Source organism: Triturus cristatus, chromosome 2_1 (assembly GCF_964204655.1).
Source record: "Triturus cristatus chromosome 2_1, aTriCri1.1, whole genome shotgun sequence".
Taxonomy (NCBI): Eukaryota; Metazoa; Chordata; class Amphibia; order Caudata; family Salamandridae; genus Triturus; species Triturus cristatus.
The window spans coordinates 286,773,939-286,794,059 of NC_140581.1; the positions used below are offsets into that span (position 1 = coordinate 286,773,939).

The 20,121-nt window shown below is 42.5% G+C and overlaps 1 protein-coding gene across 4 annotated transcripts in view; it reads right to left on the reverse strand.

Moving 5' to 3' along the window:
* LIFR (LIF receptor subunit alpha) overlaps positions 1-20,121 on the reverse strand; it is a 636,999-nt gene that overhangs the window by 215,044 nt on the left and 401,834 nt on the right. For all 4 annotated transcript variants that reach the window (XM_085631117.1, XM_085631122.1, XM_085631121.1 and 1 more), the window contains exon 8: positions 8,478-8,723. In XM_085631117.1, the coding sequence (XP_085487243.1) occupies positions 8,478-8,723 (246 nt within the window). The remainder of the gene's footprint in view (positions 1-8,477; positions 8,724-20,121) is intronic.

The following is a 20,121-nucleotide window of genomic DNA, read 5'->3' on the forward strand; positions in this document are numbered from 1 at the left end:
TCCGATAGGATCTAATTATCTATGGCCCACGTAGACAATCTAGAAAGAAGAACCCGGCCCAAAACCTTGACTGCAACGTCAATAAGGGAAATTGAGCAATAGGATTGTGGCTTGTCCTTATACCCCTTCTTAAAAATGGGCACTATCGTGGCGGTGGACCAGGAGGGCAAAGTCTTTATCAAGGCTGCTGCATTTAGGACTTGGGTTAGTAGGGGGGCCCAGACCTCTAGGTTGCCGCAAAAGAGATCTGGCGGGATACCATCGGGGCCAAGGGCCTCATTTGGGGCCAAAAGCTGAATACTAAGGGATACCTCTGCCAGAGTGAAACTAATCGGGGGAGTCACCACGCAAAAGGGGGATGTCAACTTTGCGCTCTCTAATGAAGTCTTCACCGTACACTCTTGCGTAATGGGACACCCATTGTTTGGCTGTGATATGGTGACATACTGACAGGGTAGATGCCTCTGCGAAACAATGACTATTAATAATTTTCCAAAATAAGGAAGAATCCCTCAGTTTGCTAGCTTTGGCTAGGTCCTCCCATGCCTGCTTTTGCAGATGACGCCTGCGCTCTCGTCGCTTCTTTATACAAGCGACGGCACGAGGAAACCCTAGCTTTCACCCGTGGCACCTGTTTCAAGGCTGCTTTTAACCTCCTTAAAGCCTGCGGGCACTTGTGGTCAAACCCTGAGGGGACAGCCTGAGCCCGCCCTCCTACCTGTGTAGTTAAAAGGCCTGCAAATCTCTGGGCAATGGAGGAAAATGAGCTTAAAATATCCTCGCTTGGGGTGCTTGGGTTCAGGAAAGCACCTATCTCAATCTGGCATGAGGAGAAAAGGGTACGATTAAAAGCCTTTGCGTCTATGCATGCCCATCTAAGGCGCCTACCCTGATCAGTGGGAGTTAGGGATATCTGCGGCTGACCAGGACCTGGCGTGGGATAACCCAGTCCTGTCAGTACCAGTGTCAGTGGATTGTGGTCACTGAAGGCACTGTCCTCCATGTTGAATGATCCAGGGGCCATCCCCAATGATGCTGTTACAAATATAAAATCTATAATGGTTACCGCTCCCCTACCTTTATAGGACGGGGTCAAGTTGGAAATGGGAACAGGGGGGCCAAAGATCTATGGTAATCACCATACTCTGTGTCATTAACAGGTTGTTTAGAGCCTTTCCATCCCGTGTGTGTTCCATATGGAGCTCCTCCGAAATTGGACATGGCTGTACTTTCCCCTGGTTCTTTCCAAAAGATGGACACAAATAGCAATTGAAATAACCCACTAAAATACAATTCATAAGCCCGCGCCCCTCCTCTTTTAATTCATCAATCGCACAATTTAAAGTGTTACAATTAGTGGGTCCCCCCCTCACCCTTCTTGGCGTCATAAAAGTTGATGCAGTACTTAAAGAGTAATAAAGTGAAAACAGAACACAAAAAGTTCAAACCAGATAAGCAATACAGGTAATTTTAATAAATAATATGACACCAAAATGACAACGATCCATTAAGCAAACATTGAGATATATATTCTGAAAGTTTAAACAGGGCTGGACAGGTTATTGATGAATGTGGGAAAGTTCTCAACAGGCGAATTCTGAAGTCTGTGCCAAGAAAGCCCTCGATGTCAATTGGCTTGGCATAAGTCTTGGTGAAGTTCCTTACATTCAGACGTAAAAAATATCTGGAAGTGAGATCTTCAGCGGAGCAAACTAGCAAGCCGAGGCCGACCAGCGAATTGACGGATGTAGGGTTAACTGCGATCCTGATCTCTGCTGGTTCTCCAAAAAGAGAGTTTGCAAAAAGTTATGTCTCGGCTTTTGCATTGTGGACAAGAGGAGTACACTCTAACAGAAGCCAAGAGTCCATTACCTGGGGGCACCACTTGAAGGTTAGGACACACTCCAACAGAGCCCAGCAGCAGGGTCCAGGGCAGGTCCAGTTGGGATTGGTCAACTGTTGCATCGAGAGAGGCCTTTGTAAGATTGTTGTGCTCTTGTAGCTCAAACAGGAGGTCAGCCAACTAACCCTTGGAGTCCCTTCTGGAGCCCTAGTTTCAAGGCAAGCATATTCAATCTTCCTTCAGGTTCTTCACACAGCAGATCAGTCCTTCTGATTTTTCATATGTCCAGGAGTGTTCTTAGGAGAAGACTGTGGGGTTCACCTCAGTGCCCAGTGCCAGCCCGTGGGGAAAGGCCAAGTCTTTGTACACCCACTAAACCAGTTCTGGTTAATTCTGCTACCCCCACTGGGTTTTGTGCCAACGAGACTAGCAAAACAAAGGGGAGTCAGGTCTAGGTGTAAGCTTGATCTGTCAGGGACAAGGTGTGCTGCCTTTGAAGCTCAGGGAGGGGCTGAGCACAGACCATCCTGTCATCGGAGGAGTCCCCCACCCAATACCGAGAGTCATTTGTCCACTGACAGGGAGCAATGCACATCTCACCACGGGAGAGCCAGCAGGAGGCAGATGACATATGGGCACTGGCAAGAAAGCCTTTTTAGGCAGAAAAATGATAACTTTCTAAAATTATATTTCCCAAAATCATAGGTTAAAATCCGACTTGACTATTAAGTTGAATTTTAAATTATTGTAAAAAAGGGTCTTTAAACATGATTCTAGCTTCTCCCAAGCCGAATGTAGCATTTATTTAATGTGACCGTGTAAAACAGTGTTAGTCTATGGGAAAGACAAGCCCTGCCAAAGTGAAAAAAAGTTGGGGTTTTTCATGGTCAGGACATGTAAAACATTAAATATACATGTCCTACTTTTTACATACCATACACCCTGCCCTACGGGCCCTTTCTGTGCTACCTTTGGGGTTATTTAGAAGTATTAAAAAGGAAGATATACGCCTGGCAACAGGTTTAATTTGCTAGGTTGAAATGGCAGTTTAAACTATAGATCTAAGCTGCCGGTGGCAGGCCTGAGACATGCCTCAGTGCAATTTTAGTGGGGAACAAGTGCTGAAGCCCAGTAGTAGTATTCAATAAACAGGCCCTGGATACATACAGTACCATATATTAGGGGCTTACAAGTAAATAAATAATGGGTTTAGCAACAGAAGGCAAAAATCTGGTGTAACTGCAGAAAGGACGCATTTCTAACAATATCCAATATCTACGGACAGTTTTTCTTGAAATGCACACAAATTAAAATGGATTTAAGATCACAGTGCTAATGTTTACAGTTTTTTTGGCTAATCTGTACTTCAAGAGAAAGATTATTTGTTTTGCTGGTACGGATGATGTGCTTATGCTAATATGAACTAAATATGCTGGCAACTGTAAATACAAAGGCATTTCTTGACAAAGATGTGAAATAAGACATTAAAGTATAGAGCTTTTAACGGCCACAAAAATACCAAGACCACACACTCACATAAGATGGGGGGCAAGGATGGCACAGGTCAGATGCTGATATCCTCATCTCTGCCACTGGCCCACCAAACTCCTGTGATATAAGAATCAGGTGGCAACTAAAATTAACACGACTTGGTGGGTTAGGACAGAGGTGATGCACCATGCCAGGCGCAAAACTGATGATAGTCCAAATGTTCCCCCTCCCAGGGCTCATTATGTCTTTGAGGTTTCTATGAACTCGAGGAAGATGGGGATAAACTGCCATCTCCCCTGCACTGCACTCTAAATCCCAATGGATTACCTTCTTTGAGTGCACATGCAGCTACTGACAAAAAGGGAATCCCAAGGATTTCCTCACCAATGCTATGCACATAACATGGTATCAAAGTGATATGGCCGCCCTTAATCGAATTGTCTGGTAGAGTAAAAGGACTGCAAAAAGCCTCTTAAATAGATTAATTCATAGGAAAAAATCAACCCAAGGGTGGAAAAGTATGATAATGTTCTTACAAGTACGTTTGCAAGAGTCACCACAGTCGAGAAAATGCCAACAGGCCAGATTTGGCTTACACTTGGGGTTGGAAGCCAGGAAATTAAGGAGAGAACTGAATAAAACCCTGTGAAATTGTTGTTAGTAAAGGGTTTCAGATGAGGAGTTGAAAGATAAGATCAAAGTTTTGAGGCAATCTTACAGAAAGCAAAGATGAGCTATGAAAACAAAAACGATGAACAAAACTGGGCTAGACTCCAGCAGCCATTAAATTAAAAGATTAAAGGCCTCATTAATAAACTCACCGAGGTAAAAAAGCAAATAAATTGGAGCTTCTCGCAAAAACAGTGGACAGAATACATTCAACAGTTATATAAACTGGACCCCCGGCCCTTGACAACATGGCCCACACCACCCACACGTGGGGGAGAGAAAGTATTGTCAGATAAACCCTTAGAGTGGAGGGAGAAAAATAACCAATTAACAGTTATATCAATGAGTGCTCCAAAATTTCTGCATTACGTAGGCTGTGAGAATTCACAATTGACATTGGAAATGGAGGAACCCTGTAAGAGATTAAGCAAATCCGAAAGTGAGCAGCCAGTTGCCCAACAATAGAAATGCCTGTAAGGCGATAAGTAAGCTAAGAGGGACTGACGCCCAGGGTCCAAAGGGAGTGTCTGCAGCTCTTCTTAAATCAGACAACTCCCTGTGGAGACCAATATTAACAAGTGTTTATACTGACTGCTATTGTACAAGCTTGGTTCCCGATAGCTGGAGTGGATCTATTTTGGTACCAATCCGTAAGAAGAGGAGCCGGCAATGACCGAGTAATTACCATATCATAGCATTATTGGACATAGAGGGAAAATGCTATGCCCAATGACTTAATGAGGACGTAGAAGCTGGGGCTACTGAAAAACAACTGATCCCAAAGTTTCAATCTGGTTTCCAAAGAAACTGTCACAATGAGGATAATCTGCTTACCCAGTCTTTTTTAATTGAGGATGATGTTCACCCAAAATCTTTGCCACTCTACCCAGCATTTATTGATTTCACGAACGCTTTCGATGACGTCCCAAGAAACAGGCTTCGGTAAAAGATAAATAGCTGGGGAATTGCCCCCTGGCTACTGAAAGCAATTGAATCGCTTGACAGTGAGACATGGGTAAGAATCAAACTGAAAACGAATTGGTCCACTTCAGAGTAAAACTTTACAGATAAAGGTCTTAAACAAGGATGCATCCTTGCACCCATGCTATTTCCCCTCTACATGGCAGATGTGCAAAGCAACCTGGCCAACCGTAGATCATGCCTGCCACGCTTGGTGAGTCAGAATATTCAAACACTCCAATATGCAGACGATATGGTCATCCTAGATCGTACGGAAATAGGCTTCCAGAGATCTATCAAAGCACTTGCTCGCTACTGTAAAGACAATTCTATCAGGATCAATTTAATTAAAAACAAAATAGTGATAATTGGCATGAAACTGATAAAAAAAAAAACCTTGGTATGTTGAGGGCTCACTCCTGGTGACAGTGAAAAACTTTAAATTACTGGGTGTTCCCGTAGATGAAAGGAGCGATAAAGGGGCACAAGAATAAGATTTAAAGGCATTGGCTACGTATTTACTCTGTGCAAATTGGACATTTAAATAATAACTTGGCCAACTCAAACATGCAAGCCCTTCTAACATTTGTGGGCTGCAAAGTCATGCCTGCGCTATCTTATTGAGCCATCATGGTTAAAGATAAATTATTTTAATTCTTGGACAAACAGCAATGCACACAATATAGATAATTGTTTGCTCTTCCAGATTGCACAAATTAGGCTAGAATACAACCTCTCCAGGCAAAACCTGGTGTTGCATGCAAAAAGGATATTGTTTTGCTTGAAATTAAATATAGAGAATGCCAGTATATTGAAACAACTGCTATAGAGGAAAATATAGGAGCCAAACTGTGAATGTCTATCTTTCTTAAAAAAGTCCATCCAAATGCTGAATTCGTAAAAACCTTGTCAACACAAATCTCGAAATAAAAGCTATAGAAAAATAATTAACGAAGAACGCAGAAGCACTATACGTGGCCCAACGGACGTAAAGAGTAAGTTGTACAGAAATTGGGCTTCTGGCCTTTATACCCTTGGCTCCCTCCAAGATTACCTGAGCCTGCTTCTTCTGAACAAGCCAAAAAATAAACTCATGAGGCTTGGATGTGGTTTGATACCTCTAAGTTGCTACTGGTATGGACGCCAACATGGAGCTATGAGTAAGCAATGTAGACTATCCAGGAAAAAGGAGAAGTCGTTGCTGCATGTGATTTGCATCTGCAAGTGCCTTTAGATCGTGAGGCAGTGTTGGCTATGACCAATAGTTCACGCGCTGAACATTTGATCTTGTAGTGACGTAATCTTTTGCTGCATAGGAGACGAATTGTGGCAGCTGTCAGGGCGCTTTGTACAACAAATGAAATCAGTGGCAGACCTACAGCAACAGGCAGTTATTACAGACAGACAATCACAAGGAAGAAAACATGCTGCCCGAAATTCTGATATTGTCTATAACTTCTAGTGTATAAGGATTTTGCTGGTGAATTATGTAGAACTGCCATTCTTTTATCTGATACACACTTTAGCAGGATGGGTTGGGTGTAAGAATGGGAAATGTGCAATTTTATCAAAAGACAATTCAGGGATTTTGGATATTGTAAGCAATTTTAGCAGAATCCCTTACTACGGTGGGCTGTCTGCAATAAGGGGAATGGTGCAACTTTTTCATTGAAGGACAATTTTGACTTATAGGGGCTGTGTGCAATATTCAGAATGTTGCAATTTCTATTGAAGGATAACTAGGGAAGGATCTCAGTAGGTGGGCTTGTGTGCAATAATGGGAAGCATGCAATCTCTATCATAATTTTTTATCTGCCACTTTAGATTCACGTTGACAAATTCTATTTAAGGTTTTAATAGAGCACTCTATTACATTGGGCTGTGTGCAATTAGGAGAATTGTGCAATTTGTATTGAAGAATAATTAGTGCAAGGGAAATTCTTTGATAAGGTCTAAATAAGTTGAATTTGTCTCATAAAGGAAATGTGTAAATAATTGTTTTAAGATTGTGTAAAGACGTTTTTTAGAGGTTATTGAGTGAGGAGATGGGGGCATGTGAGATGCATATTTTTACTGTCAAGATTTTACTTAATCAAACAGTTCATATTTACATTTAAACTTTCCCAGATGGTGAGACAAAGAAGCAAAGGGGTTGGCAGGATGGGCCATCTCTGACTTGATGAGGCAGAGAAGATGTCACCTACTATACTTGCACATCACAAAGGCTCTGCCTGAGCACACTCACATAGGCTTTGAAACTAGTCTATTGTGACCCCAGACAAGTGGGGCCAGGACAGGGAGGCAGGAAATTCCAAACATTTCTGGGGTTGGAAACCTCCAGAACCTTTTGATACTTCAAAGTGGGCATCAGGTATAATGGACTCTCAGACGTAACTCTTAAGTACACCTCTGGACCTGTGGAAGACTCAGAAGGATCTGTGTTGTGCTGTGCTGCTCTGCAAGAAGGACTGCTACTCTTTAGCCTGAGTGAAAGGACTGGACTTGCATCTTGAACCTAGGACCACCAGAGTGACTCAAAGGGCTAGTTGGCTGTCCTCCTGACCAAAGCCTCAGGGAAAGAAAACGATCCAACAACCTTGAACCCAGCACCTGGGCTGTGTGCTGTGAGACCTGCTCCTCCAAGTGGTGCCACCCCAGTTCTTGACCCGTAGAAGCGGCCCTAAAGGTGCTCTGCCATCCTAGTTGTGGTCCTGTGGGCAGAACCAATGCAGCACGACCCATCTCCTCGCAGCTCAGCCTCAGAATCACCGCTACGAGACTCATCCCCAACAAAGACCCTTGTATCGTAGCCAAAAATCTCTTTGGATCCACCAGTTTGCGACGAATCTTCGATGCAGGACTTCGCATCACAAGCCCCTTGTTGATGGCATACTCTACAATGACGCAGGACCTCGCATCGCAGTATCACAGCGGGATATCGCAATGCTCCGCAACCAGGATTTAAGGTAATCTTGTTCAGCAGGCTTAACTAGACCTCTGTATTAGGCCCACGCTCCATCGTGGTCATCATTAACATGTGACTTTGTCCCAGTCTGGCATAACCAGATAACGACAGTTGGCGCTTTGTGCTTCTAAGCACTATTTTTACCTAAAACTGAAAAATTGCATATCTCCAGTTCTACGGATTGGATTTTTGTCTTTATGGTCTCAAATTATTTATTATATTTTAATCTATTTTTCTAAATTGGTGTGGGATATTCCTTGTGTTGTATTTTCACTCTATTACTCTATACTTTACACACTGCATTTAAGTTAAGCCTGACTGCTTTGTGCCAAGCTACCAGAGGGTTAAACACAGGTTAATTTAGGGTCTACTTGTGTTTCACCCTGAAATATTGTCGTTCGTGCTTGAGTAGGGCTTCACCCAGTCAACCAGTAACCCAATTTCCAACACCAGCTGTACTTGATATTGCTTTAGACGGGATGTGAAAAGAGAAAGTAATTTAATGATTAACAGTATAAACAATGGTTTAGTAGATTTGATGATACTCACATCCAACAAAAACAACAGCTCCATATTCCATATTACAGACGATATTTGTCCCACTAGAATCTGAAACATTCATGTCGGAGACTTTAATTGCACTGCTGTGACTGCTGAGGGGAATAATTGGATATTTTTTAATTCCATATACCAGGGATGTCACTTTCTCTCCTTCACCAAGTATGCAACAAAATGTCATGTTGGAGCCGACAGGAACCACCTTTTCGTCAGGAAAGACAGACGGTCCAGGGTTCCCTATAGACAAGAAAAAGGGAAATTACTCACCCTATTCTTTCATTTATAAGCATGCTCATGTACTTAACACAGCATTTCCTAACAATACCCAAATTCATACCAGAGTTTCTAATGATCCAAGCATTCATCCAAAAGACAAGAAAAATGTTAAGACCCGCCAAAAACTAGATACACCTAAGCTAGCTACGCCTCAAATACTCCTAGTCAGAGATACAACTTTTTTTATCCAGGCAGTGCAAATTAATTCCTGTTTGACTGGCCTCCTTCTGTGGGATCCCACCATCTCTCGCTCTGTCCATGAGCTGGGTGTTGTTCTGAACAAAAATTTAACATAAATCCAATAAGTGAACAATTACGTTCATAACAATTGTTTCGCCTTTCGGGTCTTACAACATAACCTGCTTCTAACTCACAGGATTGTCCTTGCAGTGGTGCTCAGCCACAGAATTTATGCTGGCCTCCCTACTACAACCATTGCTAAATGGCAGGATCCAGAGCTAAGCCGCTCATCACTTCTGGAGGGCGGACTTGCTTTAAGGTAAATACTATAAATACATTTTGCAGCAGGAATGCAGTCTCTGAAAACAGAGGGCTCAGGAGATAATACCCCTCTTATCCCTACCCCCCCTGTGACTTCTCTGATCTTACCTTTCACACAACACGATCTGACAATTGCTTCCTTTTTCCCTCCACTCTGAAGACATCTCCTCAAGGTCAAGAAATCCCTGAATATTAACCTTTTTCGATAAGCCTTTGGGATGCTCGTCTACTGATATATCATTTGACTTTTATCTAAGATGCATACTCTCCTACATGAGTGTAGTGCAATCCTTAAGGTACACGGAAATGACTGCTAGACTGCCCCTGTTCTCCACAGTAATAAATTATATGATACATTATAACTTAGCATGCACTAAGAATCTATAGGCAATTTAACAGAGGCATACATATTTAAAGGTAGAGGTTCAAGATGACATACATGTTTATTGTATGGCAGGAGACAAAAACCATTTGCAATGTATTTTCTATACATGTAAGGCAAGTCTAAAAACCTGCCTTGAAGCTCCAAATCCCAAAAGTATGAGATACGTGACATGCATTGGTATCATCGCAGATAAAATGTGGTTTGTCAAATGTGCTTCCCACAACGAAATTACATGCATTCAAAGGTGGTGTGAACAAGCAATATACATAAGCAGTATATTAGGTGTATTACCTGTTTTTAAGCATACAATCTTTGATGTAACTGTCTGTGTTAAATGCAGTTGATTGAATTTTATATAGGAGCCCTGGATTTAAGTATTTATGTACATGATATTTTGGGCTGTGTTTATGCTTTTTTTTTGCATCTCATTTATTTCTATTTCTTGGTCCTTGAAAAAATCAAATTGGAGCTAGTAGAGTTAAATATTTATTTAACTGATAAATGCAAACTCATACTCCGATAGTACGTTTTCAGTGCACTAACTTGCCATACATAATGAATTCACCTGCACACATCAATTTAGCAGTACCGGTGTTGTTGTTCTTCAGTAATTTAAATTAAATTGTTTTACCTCGTCAACTAATTTATATATCTTTCCATTTTAAAAATAAATATGGACTAGGAAACATGAACACCCATTTGTAGTTGTGTATAAAGTAAGTAAAAACTAGAAAGCAAAAACCCTAGTTATAGTATGATTATTACAATGTATGAACGTTTTAAATATAAAGAAAGCATTTCTATATAGTTAAAATCTTGTAATCTTTGTACTACTCAAATACCACTTAAATAATACTGGAAAAAGACATTGGAGATTGTGGTAACAAACAGAGAAAACACAAAAGGTAGGCAATAATTAAAAGATGAGGGACAAAAAAGAAGTACATAAAAAATAATAATAGGAGGTGATAATATATTTATTCATTTGAAAAGCAGGATGTGCTGTACAAAACAAAGTTACCTGATGCGTACGTTAGGATCGGAACAATAGGTATGTGGTGGTTGTTTAACAGAGACCAGAGAGTAAGAACAAATGTTTCATAAATAAATATTTACTATGCCAGATTTAGTGAGTAGGTAAGATAGCGGGTGGTTGTTATTTAGGATGCTAGCAGTAAGAAGAGAGACAACACATTGAAGACAGCAGATAATTCAAGTGGAATGGGTCCCAATTAACCGTAAGAATGAAATCTGGATGCTGCATATGGAAGTCTGAGAGTGAGCAGGAGATTAAGGCTGGCTAAGCAAAAGTTGCGAGTAGCTACATATTTGGTCAGGAATGAGATAGAATTCCTATGGAAGCTATTTATGGCTACCAACATAAGAATCAGTTACTTAGAGAGAACTCTAACCTTTGCCGACAGCCACTATTTTGGTGATGTCGTCATGGTAGGCATATGCGTGGGGAGACTGTAAAGGGTCCTTGTGGAAACATTTAAAAAGTATAGCGGGGAGACTCATAAAATGGCTATTACAATAGTTAAATTGTTAAACACAAGTGAGGAATATAAATACCTTGAGTGTGTGGAAGGTTATGTACGGAAAGCTTTTCTGAAGCTTCACTAATTTAAATCTGGTCACTGTGACTATGAATGCTCCCATTTACAGGCATCTATTTTGTATACACACATATCATAGTGATGCTGAAAAGTAGTTTGAGATTTTTGGGTTAAGGCTTGACAGGTGGAGTACACTGGAAGTGGATAGGGTAGAGGCAGGAGGTGCTATGTGGCAGAATTTCCACTTTGCTTGAGTTCAGTACAAATTATCTGATGGTCATTCAGAGAGAGATCGCTTTGAGGCAGCTAGAAAACAGATTGCATTTGTAGGTAGGGAGTTGTATAGTTAAGACTATTGAGATAATAAGCGCCAAGGGAACTGATTTCGCTGAGGAAAGTGATACAGAGGGAGAAAGGGAAAGGGTCCAGAACTAAGCCCTGTGGGTTAATAGCAGAAGTGGTGGATGGAGAGTGAGAAGCAACAAGAAACTGAGAAAGAGCAGTCAAAGACATAAGATGAAAAACAGCTAATGCCAACACTTTGATATGAAGATTGGATGGTGTGGAAAATATGGCAGGGGGGACAACAAAGCAAATGTGGTGAAAGGATTGAGAAGGAAAAGAATACAGGTGAGGCAATAGTGATGGGCAGGGATCATAAAGTTGGGAATAGGTAAGAAGATTCTTTCAGTAGAGTGCAGTATACAAAAAACAGACTGAATCAAAACAGGATGGGTAGCGAGTAAGGTAGAGAAGTGGTAAATAAAAGTTACTCATGAATATTTCAGAAAAAAACAATTAGGGACGAGAAGATAATTAGCAAGGGGATAAGACTAAAACAGATTTAAAGAAGGGTGAACAGATGTCTGTTCTAAGAATGATAACAGAGAGAAGACAAGCAACATAGGAGAAAAGAGTGGAAGGACAGTCTCAGTAGTTTGATGATTCGGTAACTGAAGGAGACATATGGATCACAGGACAGGTTGGCAGTATGTGTATTAGTCCAGCGGGTTATACAATAGGGACATCAAATAGCTAGATGTGGCAATTAGGAAGATTACATAAGCTGTAGAAGGAAGGATGTGGGCTTGAAAGTAATGTTTTAAGGTTACTTCTAATGTCCAAGATCATAGAAGAGATGAAGGGGAAGGATGAGAGACGGGTATGAAGGAGAGGGGAAACAAGATTCTTGATGCAGTGGTTAATATGTTGAGTGTTGATGTGTAGTGAGGAAATTAGGCTATTGCAGTAGTGCTGCCACTTGGGAAGAGAAATGTGAGCGTGTTCTGATTGTGTGTAGAGAGGAGGTGTCCTGTGGTTGAGTTTTTTTCTCCATATTCAAAGGGTTGCACTCTTGTTGGCTTTTAATGCTCAAATAGATGGATACGATCCAAGGTAGGGGATACATTGCTGGTGGGGAATAGTGTATATCAAAATTAGTTCTCAACATTCTGCTGAGCTCTTCTTCGAATGATGCAAAGTTCAAACATTTATGAGGTTCTTATGAATGTGAAGTAGGTCTAATGGCATAATGTTTTGGGAATATTTAGGTTTAGCGATCAGGGTTTTGGGTTAAGGCTGGAGACAGACATGTATCTGATGGCATGGTTACAGAGGGGTAAGCAGTGAACAAGAGTTTTGAATCAACATGATCAGAATGAGAGTGGACTGCCATGTGGATGTGCATTAGAAACACGAGTAAACAATGTTTCCAGGTGTGCAGTTGATAGACAGAATATACACACTGAAAGTGGTGCTGATTGTAGTGAATCTTGAAGAAAGGGGGAAGTGTTGACCAGGAGAAGGCCAACTCCTCAGCCCATTTCACTGCTATGAGCCATGTGGTAAAGGCCAGTGAATTTGGAATGTAAAGCTACAGCTTCAGCAGCGTTTGGACTGATACAACACTCAGCGATGATAGTTTAGTGAGGGATGGTGAGAGTTCAAATGGTAAGTCATGCCAGCTACCTTGTTGCAATTTATCGGGTGCTCCTTATACAGAATTAAGAAGGAAGAATTCAGTGTTTTGTATTCATCTTTGCTTTGTGTTTAATCAAGGGAGATAGGGCCTAAGACAACAAATAAAGCAGGGTTGGGGCATAGAAGAGTGAGTAGTGTTGGTAATGTTTGGAGTGGCCATGAAGGCATGTGACTTTGTGGAATAGAAAGGAGGCACATGATGTGGGATGGTGTGAGAGATTTGCTTGCCTGGTACTGGAGGAACAAAAGAAGGGGTGTTTTCGTTACAGCTCATTCATTGTAAAATAACACAATTTAATGTGTAGAAAATGAGCATACATTGCTTAAAGCAGTCCTTTAACTGCAGGTACAGAAGCCATTTGTATTGTTGGGACATTGAAAGATAGTGACGGAGAACTGATCAAAATGTACATTTAAGGTATATAGCTTAGAAACTTTTCAGTCATGTTTACTGTATAATAACAGGGCAGTGTTTTATGAAACATACCAATGTTAGAGTGTATAATATATAGAATGGCTTACAGTTGAAAGGCTAACTGATTTGGAGGCATTCTGGAGAAGTGTAGGAGGATACTGCATCATAAATGAATAAATGTGCCGTGGTGGTATGCCATCAGTCCAGATTAACATAACGAGTACTGAATGCTGTAAACTACATTTTTGGGGGTTTCCGTTGCAGGAGAAATAATGGAGGTAAAGTTGAATACAGCATGGAATTGGCACTCAGGGTTCATTCATCTGTGACCAGAGTGGAGTGAGCAGAACTGGACCTAGTTCTTTCACAAATAATTTCATGAGATTCATTAGTCATCTGCTGTACTTATACTGAGCATTATTTCCAATGAATTACCCAACACTTTAATTACATTGTGGAGCTCTCAACCTGCCCAAACAAGCAAAGCAATCAAATTGAAAGTAAGTAGCAGTCCACTGTTAAAAATTCATAACCTATGATGAATTAAGGCATTTCCACCCAAAAATTTAGAATCAGCACTTGACGATAACTTTGGATTTATGTGACTATTTCGTTCATATGCAGAAGGAATGAGTAAATGTTAAACAATTTTGGAGACAGTCCATCCTTTTATACGTTATGTCGTGGATTAACAAATAAAGGAATACATGCTTGCTGAAGTAGGCGTAGTTCAATGATTTGCAAATTTGAAATCATAAATCATTTCTAACCAAGAGGGACTGCAGTCATTCTATAGTCAGATTGTGCACTTTGTAGGTGGCAATCAACAATACTAACATGCAGGGTATTCCAGTATTCAATGAGGAAGGTGTCGATGGCCCACTCTAATATACCCTAATACACCATTTTAGTTTAGGCCACTATTTACAGTTTGAGTCTAAAACATTGCAACTTTATTTTTATGATGTTGACACCAGGAATGTCTTCTTATATGTTTGATCCTTAGTGATTGCAGGTGTCCTATATACGTCAGCCATGGTACAGAGATCCATTATTGGTCAGTAACATAGAACATATCAATACATAGAACATATCATAACATTTATATTTTGTAAAGAGGATGTACTAAATCGATGAGCCATTAAACCCAGCAAACTAGGCCATGGCTGGCTATTACTTTCACTTCTTCTAACATGGGGTCAAGGAGAGGAACCACACCTTCACATGGAATTGGCCTTCGCAATATACTTGTGTCTGCCATTCACCAGCAGGAAGAGTACATGAGCATTATTGTTGTTGGCATCACATGGCCGCTATACTTGATCACTGAAAGCTTCTGCCATAAGGCATAGAGGGGCTTAAACCCACCTTTTGCAATGTCTGAGTGCTCTCTTCCAGTTCTCATGAGTTGCTGCTTGTCCATTTTATAGGCATTTAACATTTGCATTTACATGTCTAACTTTGCCTCGGGATATAGGCAGTGGTACTGAACAATCAATGATGAGCTTTGAGTGCTTTACTGTCTAGGCTAACCTGGTGCACGGCGGGGCACCTCAAGATTTTGACAGCAACATTGCTTATGGCTAGCATGTAGTTGAATCCTGGAATGCAGGATCCACATAGATCTACTTCTCAGTTCTAGAGAGTAGCTTTGGTGATAACTCCGGAAATACCTATATCAATGGCTTGGTGACTGAGGCAAGCAGCAATCTGTGTGTATGTACGTACCAATGTAAGTATATATACGCAAACAGAGTGTGAGAGTGCGAGTGTGTGTGTTTTTTTTTCCAAACAATAAATATATCAAAATGCTGCCCTCCTCCCAGGGGGCTTCCTGATCACAGATTTTGATGGCATGAGCAATTTCACCAAAATGCCGCCAACGCGTTTCAACCCTTGAGGTCTTCTTCACGGCAGCTGAGTTTCTTTGCCAATTACTTTCCGTGGTCACATGCCTTAAATGCTTCACAGGCATTCTGGTACTTGTAGTTGAATATTTGTTAACCTTATAACATTGTCTGGATTCGCACAGTTATTACTAAACAAAAGTCCTCCTTTAAAACTCTAAGCAGGATGTCAGTCACACTGACTTGGAGTTCAGTAATGTACAAACCTTTTCCATTTAGCTGCATCGCAGGTTCTTGTTGTCAGCGGTGCTGGAACAATTTTCAGAGTGGGAGTGCTGCCATTAATGTTAGATCACTGAAGTCAAAGGGATTGTGAAAAATCCAAGGTTCACACAAAAACAAGTGTCACGTCCATTTTGCAGGAGAAAAGAAAGGGTGTGGTATCTAGTCTGTGGTGCATTTTGGAGCACTGGTGAGGTAGCACATTGTCCTTTACAGACCACACATTTTCCATTGAAATGGCCACTAAATTTGAATAGACATGCAGTTTCGTTGGTAAAACTGTACAGCCCACAAATAATAATGTATGGAAATTAGGTTTTAACAAATATTTATCATTTGTGCTTCACCAAGAAAAGTATCTTGATTTGTCTTGATCCTGTTAAGATCACACTTCAGAATTTCAAAAACAATTACTTCATTTGTGCATTCCTAATTGCGGATATATTTTGAAATATGTACAGTTCATTTACAGGTATTTAATTGTATTGTATGCTAGAAAAACACTGACATCCTACAGCCTTTCTTTTCACTTCCTGTGCCACAGCAAGATTCTCACCTAGGTCACATTTACAAAACCCTCTCACTTTGCAGTTAGAGAAATAAAAGTAAACATGTTTGAAGATAAAGCCTGACATTTGGCCTTTGTCTTTGAACGTGCAGCAAATGTGACAAAGATAAACATAAAAGTTAAATGCATCTTTAGTGCTCATTCATTCACCTTCTGGATTCCAGTATGGTTATTTGTGGGGTTTCTGCAGCACACCTGTACCCCTAATTCCAGCACCTATGCTTCTTGTAGGCTTAAGCACTTACTTGAGGATGATCAAACACTCTGGAGGTATGTTGAGACAGCCAAATTCTAACACCTCAGGAGCCAAATCCCAAGAATTAGCTGCTTGGGGTTCAGTGACTGAGGGTGCCCTGGCTCTGCGTGAGAAGGTCGGCCAGTTGGGCAGCTTCTCGTCAGGCACTAGGGAGAGGTCTAGAGGAGTTGTACACCAGGGATGTCTGGCCCAGGTGGGTGCCACTGGATGAGACTGATGGATGTTTATTGAAACCTCCAAACCACAAGCAGAAGATGTGGGAGAACGGAAAAGCGCAAACAAATATCCCTAACAAATTCATCCATAGTACAATTTCCATGGACTTTGGGTGTGGATACCTAGAGGCAAAGGTTGGATCCACGTCTGGGAGCTCCCAACGATGGCTGTACGGGAGGAGGATTAGTGGGTGTGATTCCCACTTGTGGACTTGTAGCTGCATCCAGAAGAGTAGGTCTTCAAAGTCTATGTCCATTACAGGTAGAAAATCTGCTAGTAGATGGACTTCGTAGCTGAATATACAAATGCCCTGAGCCAACACAGACAACTGTTGCGAGTGCCTCCCTGCTTCTGCAGGTGGCACATGCCAGTCATGTTGAACGTGTGAATAAGAACCACGTTGTGCTGAACATGAATGAGGAATGACTTGAGTGCTAGCTCGACGGCCATCAGTTCCAGGTAGTTCATGAGGAGACCCCGTTGCTGTGATGTCCATATGCTTTGAACTGTCAAGTTTTTGAAGTGTGCTCCCCACGTCCATTGTGACGGTCACCTGCGGGACTGGGTCAAGAAAGAGCCTGCCTTGAAACCTATTGGTGCGGTTTTCCCACTGCAGTGAGCGATGAGCATGGCCCTAGATTAGCACTATGGCTCCCAATGACCCTAAGCTTGTGATCACTGTGCAGCTAAGCACTCCTGCAACGGACACATGAAATTTGGCATGGGGAACTATGAAAATGCAGGAGGCCATCATGCTAAGGAGATGCATGACGTCCCTAACTGTTAATTTGCACTCTGGCTGAAAAGGAGGGAGGAAGTGCAGGTATGCTTGGGTGCATGCTGGGGTGGGGCAGGCTTTCCTGCCCCACCCCAGCATGCAATAACTGCTCGTAAGCAGGGCTGAATCTGGAGGGGCTGGAGGAGGGACTTGCCTAGGTTTATAGGAAAACCCAGACCGTGTAACAGGTTGATGGTGAATTTGGAATGTGTCAGACATTACTGCTGGGTTGTGCTCTTGATCAGCCAGTTGTCCAAGTAAGGGAAGACGTTGATGCTGTTTCTCTGGGGATGAGCTTTGACCACAAAAAGATACTCTGAAAACCCCATGGGGTGGTGGTTACCCAAAAGGGCAGCACTTTGAACTGATAATGCGGACCACTTACCACAAACCGGGGGTACTGGCGATATGCAGGGTGGATCGGGATGTGAAAGTAGGAGTCCTTCAAGCCAAGGGCAGTCATGAAGTCATCTTTCTGCAGTACAGGGATGACATCCTCTAGTGACACCTTGTGAAAGTGCTCTCACATGATGTATTTGCTGAGGGGCATGAGCTGGAGTACGGATCTGAAGGAACTGTCCTTTCTGGGCATGAGAAAGTACAAATAGTACACTCCCTTGTCACGTGGTGGAGCAACACTGGTTCAATGGCCGCTTTGAGAATTAGTGTCTCTAATTTCTCTTTAAGGAGATGCTGGTGTTTCTGAGAGAGGGTGGGTCTGCGGGATTAATGTTTGGTGTGTTTGAGGTGTGTTCTAAACAGTATCCCTGTTTGATGATTGAAAGAACCCATTGATCAGAGGTGATCCCCCGGCAATGGGCGAGAAACCCCAAACAGTCTTGCCCCGACAGGTGTAGCGTGATCGTGGGAGAGGGAGTCACTACTAAGTAGTAGAGGCTGACTTACCTGTGGCACCTCAACCTCTGCCTCTGGAGCAACTGTTGGTGCAGCTGCCACTGGTAGGCGGTAGATGCCTTGGGGGAGGTTGTCCCCCTGTATAGTTGGACCTTCGAAAGAACTTCCAAGGAGAAGGGTTTTAGAAGGCTCTCATCGCCTTCAGGGTGTACGTGTCCTTTTTTATTTTTTTCCAGCATCTCATCAACCTGTGGTTAAAACATGTGCTCCCCGTCGAAAGGCAAGTTAAGGAGATGCTGTTGTACCTCTGATTTAAAACCAGAGACACGCAGAAAGGCGTGGAATCTAATCAGGAAACTAGAGTTAATGCCCTTTGCTTCTGTGTCAGCTGCGTCTAGGGCACTGTGGACGGTAGTGTTAGAAATGAACTTACGAGACAAGCTTGTGTTCCCATCTGAGAAATGTTGGAGGAGCTCCTCCATCTCCTCCCAGCGAGCATGGTCATAACATAAGAGTAGTCTGATGGAGTTTGCAATTCTCAATTGACTTGCCAAATGAGCGGCACTGATCTTTCTACTTTCTTTATCAGGTGAAGGAGCATCACCAGTGCACTGTGCGTTAGCATGCTTTCACGCCGTATGTCTCACCAGGGAATTAGGTGTATGTTGGCCTCTAATGCACGGTGGGTTGGAGGGTGATGACTTGTATATCTTATCAACCTTTCAGGGTCCTACCCTAGCTTTTACAGGGTCTTTAAAGGTTTCAGGCACAGTTCTGAGCATGCCTTTAAGCATTGGGAGATACTGTAGCAACCTTTGGGTAGAGGAGTGTGTTTCCACAAGAAAGTTCTTGTCCAGCTTATTCTTATGAAACTCTACCATGTGGAAGGTTGCGGCCATACTTAATATCTTGTGATATGAGATGATATTGTCAGGAGCAGGTGGCTTTGTGAAGTAGATGTATGGGCCAATATCAATAGGTGGGTCAATGGTTTAATTTTCGCATTGGCCGTCTCCCGTCCCTGGTTCGAATGGGGTCTGAAGGGCTCCCTCCCCCTCATCAGAGGAACATAGTGATTCCTCTTGTGCGACTGTTTGAGGAAGGAGTGGTGAAGGAGGTGGTGCTAGAGCTGAAGGAGGAGGGAGTGGTGGAGAAGGGAATGGTAGAAGAGGTGGTGGTGCAATGTGCCGAGACGGTGCTGGATTAGTGCCCCTGTCACAATGTTTCCTTAATGTAGGCAGAGGCAAGGGTTCCTGAGCAAGCTCCTACTCCAAAAGTCAGCTTTCGTTTGAGGGACGAAAAGTGTTGCTCCTCCTGACTTGTTACAATTCTCCCTGTTTGAGGATGGAACGCGAGTTGACGCTGCCTAGTATTGAGCTCCTACTGGGCCAAAGCAGGATGGGTTGCTCTTGGTCCTCCATCCCTGCTGTCTATAAGGCTTTGGACCTCAGAACACTTGGACACCGATGCAGGATTTTTCTTGTCTTATGCCGAATGGCTTTTTGGAGCTGAAGGAATCTTGGGAGCCAAGGCAGGTTTTGGTGCCGGCTTAGAAGGCATTGTTGGCACCAATAGCTGGGGCGGCTGTTTCAGCGCCGGCGGTTGACTTGGACTTGGCCCGAGGCCTTCATTCGGTGTTGGTGTGAGCATTCAGGCAGCGGAGGACTGGAAGTCTGGGAGCGGACTTCGGAGCTCAATGCCTGACCCTCTGTAGGGC